General features: G+C 38.0%; 1 protein-coding gene across 3 annotated transcripts in view; it reads left to right on the top strand.

Annotated features, from left to right (window-relative positions):
* Positions 1 to 6,044, top strand: part of RSPRY1 (ring finger and SPRY domain containing 1) — a 64,914-nt gene that overhangs the window by 19,447 nt on the left and 39,423 nt on the right. For all 3 annotated transcript variants that reach the window (XM_011971856.1, XM_011971857.1, XM_011971855.1), the window contains exons 2-3: positions 2,162 to 2,666; positions 5,697 to 5,749. In XM_011971856.1, coding sequence (XP_011827246.1) covers positions 2,317 to 2,666; positions 5,697 to 5,749 — 403 coding nt within the window. In that variant the 5' untranslated portion in view covers positions 2,162 to 2,316. The remainder of the gene's footprint in view (positions 1 to 2,161; positions 2,667 to 5,696; positions 5,750 to 6,044) is intronic.

Genomic DNA, 6,044 nt, shown 5'->3' with positions numbered 1-6,044 from the left:
TCTAACAGCACCTTATCAGTGAAATTTCTGTGAGAGGACCCAGAGCATAGCTTCTTAAATGTTGCTTTTTCATCTTTCTCACAAACCAGCATAATTTATAAGATCTGTAGAAATTCATTCCAGGGACCCTTTAAAGAGTTATTCCTATTTCTGATTTCTGTTTCCTCTATTCTTTTAAGCATTGAAATCTCGTAGTTATCTACCCTCTAAAGCGAATCATACTCTGATCCGCACAGTAATGGCAATGTTATTACTTCGACTCTGCTGGTTTAGAATGTGTTCTTTTAAAAAGTTATTTCCAACTGGTCCTTGCATCATGCTCCTACCTGTATACTTCAGTCACATCCTTTTCAGTACAACCTCCAAATTTTGAAGACAGCCCAAGTGGTTTGGGGAAACCAAGAACATCTGTGGTATCACTTGGCCCAGCCATTGCTGTCTTAATAGCAAAAACATCTGTTGCCTCTCATTTCTTTTCTCTCCCCTTTTCTTTCTCCTCTCTTGTTCCATCCCATTCCATTCTTCTTTCTCCCTTCCCTTTGCCTCCTCCCTCTTTATGTATATTTTATTACATATGATTATATATACATATATATATAAAGACTTTCTGTCTCCATTTATCTTTTTTTCTTCTATGTTTCCCCTGTAGCAGTAATCAAACTGGGAAAATAATAAAAAGAATTTGCCATGAATCTGTCTAAAATAATGGAAGTAGGCTGGGCACAGTGGCTCACACCTGTAATCCCAGCACTTTGGGAGGTCGAGGTGGGCAGATAACCTGAGGTCAGGAGTTTGTGGCCAACATGGTGAAACCCCATCTCTACTAAAAATATAAAAACTTGCCAGGTGTGGTGGCAGCACCTGTAGTCCCAGTTACTCGAGAGGCTGAGGTAGGAGAATTGCTTGAACCCGGGAGGTGGAGGTTGCAGTGAGCTGAGATCAAGCAATTGCACTCCAGCCTGGGTGATAGAGCGAGACTCTTCAAAAATGAGTAAGTAAATACATAAAATAATGGAAGTAATATTTCTCTCCTAATTCCACTGAATTATAAATTTTGTTTATATTATTCCTGGCCAGTGCTTAGGGTATGAGGAATTAATTGTAACTAGCCAAATATTGTATAGAGACTACATACTAGCATGGTCTATTCCTTATGTGACCTGTTCTCCAGATGTCAGCCTGTTTGTTTGTTTTTTTGTTTTGTTTTTTTTTTACTTTTTGCTACCAGCCCATGTAAGTCTCCTGTTTCTAAATCTTTACTTCCTTCCAGAATCTAACCAGATTTTATCAGCTTCATGAAGAACTGGTTCTTTCATTAGGTTTTTTGATGATAAATATACTGTATGGGATGAGAATGGCCATCCATGAATTCCTGGAGGGCAGGAACTATTCCTTATTCATCTTTATTCTCCTAGTCCAGCGTGGTACCTGGCACAAGGCGCTTAGTCAGTATTTTCAGGCAAAGAAATTGGTGGATCTTATTCTGAACTTTGTAACGGACATATGCAACAAACTGATCTTTGTGAAAATACAACTTTTGTGATATCAATTTGCCTTTCCCAAAACAAAGCCTTGCTTACATAACAGAAACACTTTGTAGCAACTTTATGAATTCCGTCAATTCTGGAATGAGCTTCCAATGGGGAACTCTATCCTTTTATTCTCCTTGATATCAAATGGTGCTATCATATTTGTATCATAAAACTTGTTAAATTATCCTGTGGGTTTAAAGCAAGGAGACAATTCATTTTTTTAAAGATTTTTCTCTTTTTAACACCTATCTCTTACACAGAAAGACAACTGATTTTTTTATGATAAAATGAGCCCTTGAAAAAAAAAACGCACACATCCTTCTAATGTATTTCTGTATACCTAGAAAAAACTATACATGTGGTTTTAAAAAAATCAATGATAACTCCTCTGGTCTATAAGAGTATGGTTTGACAATCAACTTTGTAATAGAATGATAAAAAGAAATTATTGATTGATTGCTAATTCTGTTATCCAAAGCTGTCTCTTGGTATTGGAAACCCATAAAAATAACCAAAGATGACTCTTCATTAGAATCCTCCTAATACCTATAAAATCACACTAAGAAAGTTTGAGTAATTAAGTGGTCAAGAATATTCTATTCATTTTCCTTTTTCTCATTTTCTTTTAGAACTGCTATTGGATGACCAGAATTCCCTGTAGTTGATAATGTTGGGAATAAGCTCTGCAACTTTCTTTGGCCTTCAGTTGTTAAAAACAAATAGGATGCAAATTCCTCAACTCCAGATTATGAAAACAGTACTTGGAAAACTGAAAACTACCTAAATGATCGTCTTTGGTTGGGCCGTGTTCTTAGCGAGCAGAAGCCTTGGCCAGGGTCTGCTGTTGACTCTCGAAGAGCACATAGCCCACTTCCTAGGAACTAGAGGTGCCACTGCTACCATGGGTAATTCCTGTATCTGCCGAGATGACAGTGGAACAGATGACAGTGTCGACACCCAGCAGCAACAGGCCGAGAACAGTGCAGTACCCACTGCTGACACAAGGAGCCAACCACGGGACCCTGTTCGGCCACCGAGGAGGGGCCGAGGACCACATGAGCCAAGGAGAAAGAAACAAAATGTGGATGGGCTAGTGTTGGACACACTGGCGGTAATACGGACTCTTGTAGATAAGTAAGTATCTGACTCACAGTCACCTCCAGTGGAATGAAAAGTGTTCTGCCAGGAACCATGACTTTAGGACTTCTTCAGTTCCTTTAGGACATACTCGCCAAGCCTTGTGCTCACAGGGCAAAGGAGAATATTTTAATTCTCCTCTGATGGCAGAGTAAATGAGATTTGATGTTTTTGCTTGCTGTCATCTACTCTGTCTGGAAATGTCTAAATGTTTCTGTAGCAGAAAACACTAATTAAAGCTATGATCTTTATTAGAGAATAGAATAAATATGGAGTGAGTTTATGTTGCTAGCTACAACAGGAAATGGTTTCATGTAGGCTCACTGTTAATGGTACATGCCTGTCTATTCTACTGACCTCAGATTCAAGATAAGCTGTTTTACCGAGAACATGGCTACAGGCAACTTCTCTTGGCAACATAAGGACCAAGGTCAGGGAGAGTTTTCATTATCGTTTATTTGATCCTTTATTTATCCCTTATTTGACTATCTTTAATCCATTTAGGAAGCTTGTCAGTTTGCAAGGCACACCTGTACCTGTTTTGTCTTTTCCTCTGCTTTGTCTACCTCTAAATACAAAATCCCAGATTGAGTAACAGTGAAATTAAAGGGCATCATTCAAGTGGAAAAAACATTTAACTTAAAGTTGTATAGTTCAGTAGTTAAGAGCACAAAGCTTAGAACCATGATGGGCCTGGCTCAACTGCATGACATTGGGTAAGTTACTTCTTGAAGCCTCAGATTCCTCATCTGTAAATGGGGACATAATACTGTTCCCACAAAGATTATCATGAGATAATGTACATAAGGCTTTTAGTGTGGAGCTTTGTACTTAACAGTTGCTCAGTAGATGGTAGTATTTTTTAAAAAGTTACTTAGGTGTTCTTTTTGCTTCAGGCCCTGCTAGTAAATTTAAGTATATAAACATTTGATAATCACGTTTATGGAAACCTAGTTTCGTTTAGTTCCTCAAAAATTAAGCATAAAACAGAGTGTATCTGTGAATACAAATGCATTTTTAGAGCTGTATTAAACTTTTCCATAAAATACTGGAGCATTTGTTAGTCTTCTAGAAGAGTAATTTTTTGGCCAGACACAATGCCTCCTACCTCTAATCCCAACACTTTGAGAGGCTGAGGTAGAAAGATAGCTGGAGGCCAGGAGTTCAAGACCAGCCTGGGCAACATAGGGAGACCCCCATCTCTACAAAAAAATTTAAAAATTATCCAGGTACAGTGGCGCGTGCCTGTGGTCCCAGCTACTCAGGACTCTAAGACCAGAGTACCGCTAGTGTCCAGGAGTTTCCAGCTGCAGTGAGCTATGATCACACCACTGCACTCCAGCCTGGGCAATAGAGCAAGACCCTGCCTCAAAAATTAATTTAAAAAATTTTTTTAAATCTCTTTTACCAAATTGTAATAAAAGTTTTCCTTCCCAAATCAGGAAGTAAACCACAAGCAAAGTTAATTTAAGCTCATTGGAAAAATGGGTGCAGAATAAACTTGGAGAGAGTGAGTTTTTTTGTTTTGTTTTGTTTTGTTTTTAAAGAGACAGGGTCTTACTCTGTCACCCAGGCTGGGGTACAGTGGCATGATCATGACTCTCTGCAGCCTCAGCCTCCCAGACTCAAATAGTCATCCCACCTCAGCCTCCTAAGTAGCTTGGACTACAGGTATGTGCTACTGCACCTGGCTAATTTTTTTTAAAGTTTTTGTAGAGCCAGGTCTTGCCATGTTGCCCAGGCTGGTCTCAGATACCTGGACTCAAGCGATCATCCAGCCTCAGCCTCCCAAAGTGCTGGGATTGCAGATGTGGGCCCCCATGCTTGGCCCCTTGCAATGTTTTAAAAGACAGTAATGTAGTTATACAAACCTCTTTGTTTTTAACTTCTTTCAACATTGAAATCTATCTTGCTGTATATAAATCTACAACTGCTTATGACTATTACAGAGTATTCCCTTGTATGCCTGAAAGTATTATATTTTGTTACATTTTCATCTGGTGGTGGTCATTTAGGTTACTGCCAAATTTTTGTTCCTACAAATAGCACTGGAGTGAACAGCACAAATACGCATCAGTTTTTGGACCTGTGTAAAAATTTATCTAGAAGTGTTGGATATATGCATACTTAATTTTGTTATTGCCAGATCATTCTTCAGAAATGTTTGCATCAGTCAATTATATTGTTTAAACAGGCAGCACCTAGTGAGTACCTGAAATTACCATACTAATTCCCATATCACGAGGTTATTCTCAGGATTAAATGACTTAAGATGATAGTTTTTTAGGCTTTTTTTTTTTTCCCACAGTAAAACAGAGACCCACAATGTGTAAACAAATAAGTGGTGAGTTCTTAAGCAGTTAGAATTGTTTAATGGAAAACATTTCATTATTGAAGTTCCCCTGAAGGACTTTTTAAAGATTTCTGGGATCACACCACTGAATTAAGGTGTAGAATGCCACTTTGGATCAATGTCTAGAATGTTAAATAGCTCCTTAAGTTTGGTTTTGTTTTCTTGTAATACCATTTTATGAAGTATAAGCATGTAGTATTTCCAGAGGAAAACTTCAAAATGAAGATGTGTATATAGGCCCTTGCTTCCATAAGTCCTCAACCGGGATTATCATCTCTCTTCCTGGCATTTCTCTGAGGTAAGTATAAAGATGATGTTGACCTTCCTGGCTTGTCTCAGTTGGCACTGGGCCTCTGAGTGTAAAGCTGAAAGTAGGCTGTGGTCTCCAGTTTAGTCCTGTGCTTTTACCCCAGGACACATAGTAGTCCTTGTCTGTACCCACCTGCCCATTTTGTCTGTAGGTCATTGTGGACAATGACTGGAAATTAGCACATATGGTATACATTCATCCTTACAGGTCATAGCTCAGGTTGTCTCTTCTATCTCTTTCCTTACATTTGTGTTCATTTCTTCTGTCCCTTTTTACCTCCACACCTCCAGTTTGAATTTTTATTTGGAATTGTCATTTATTTCCTCAGGTTTAATGCCTTGAATTTTTTTTTTTTTTTTTTCAGTGATCAGGAACCTCCCTATTCAATGATTACATTACATGAAATGGCAGAAACAGGTATTTTTAGTTTTGTTTTTATTACTTTGTAATGAATATATAATAATGAAGAAAAGTAGCCACCTTTTGTTTTCTGTATTGTTTTGAGATAAAAGACTCCAAAAAGACAGCATACATAACAATGAAAAAAGCCCTTACTGTATGGAAATTTCCCTGAATAGGTATAATAGGCAATGTGCGTAATGGCATTGCCCGGCCTATATTTTTAAAAGAGAAAATTTAAAAATCTTCCAGTATGCCAAAAAGAAAAAAAAAAACCAAACCCTAGAATTTTACATTTCCATCTAAATAAGAA

Source organism: Mandrillus leucophaeus, unplaced genomic scaffold (assembly GCF_000951045.1).
Source record: "Mandrillus leucophaeus isolate KB7577 unplaced genomic scaffold, Mleu.le_1.0 Scaffold125, whole genome shotgun sequence".
Classification (NCBI taxonomy): Eukaryota; Metazoa; Chordata; class Mammalia; order Primates; family Cercopithecidae; genus Mandrillus; species Mandrillus leucophaeus.
Note: the sequence above shows the minus strand (reverse complement) of the source record. Positions and strands in the feature narration are given on the sequence as shown.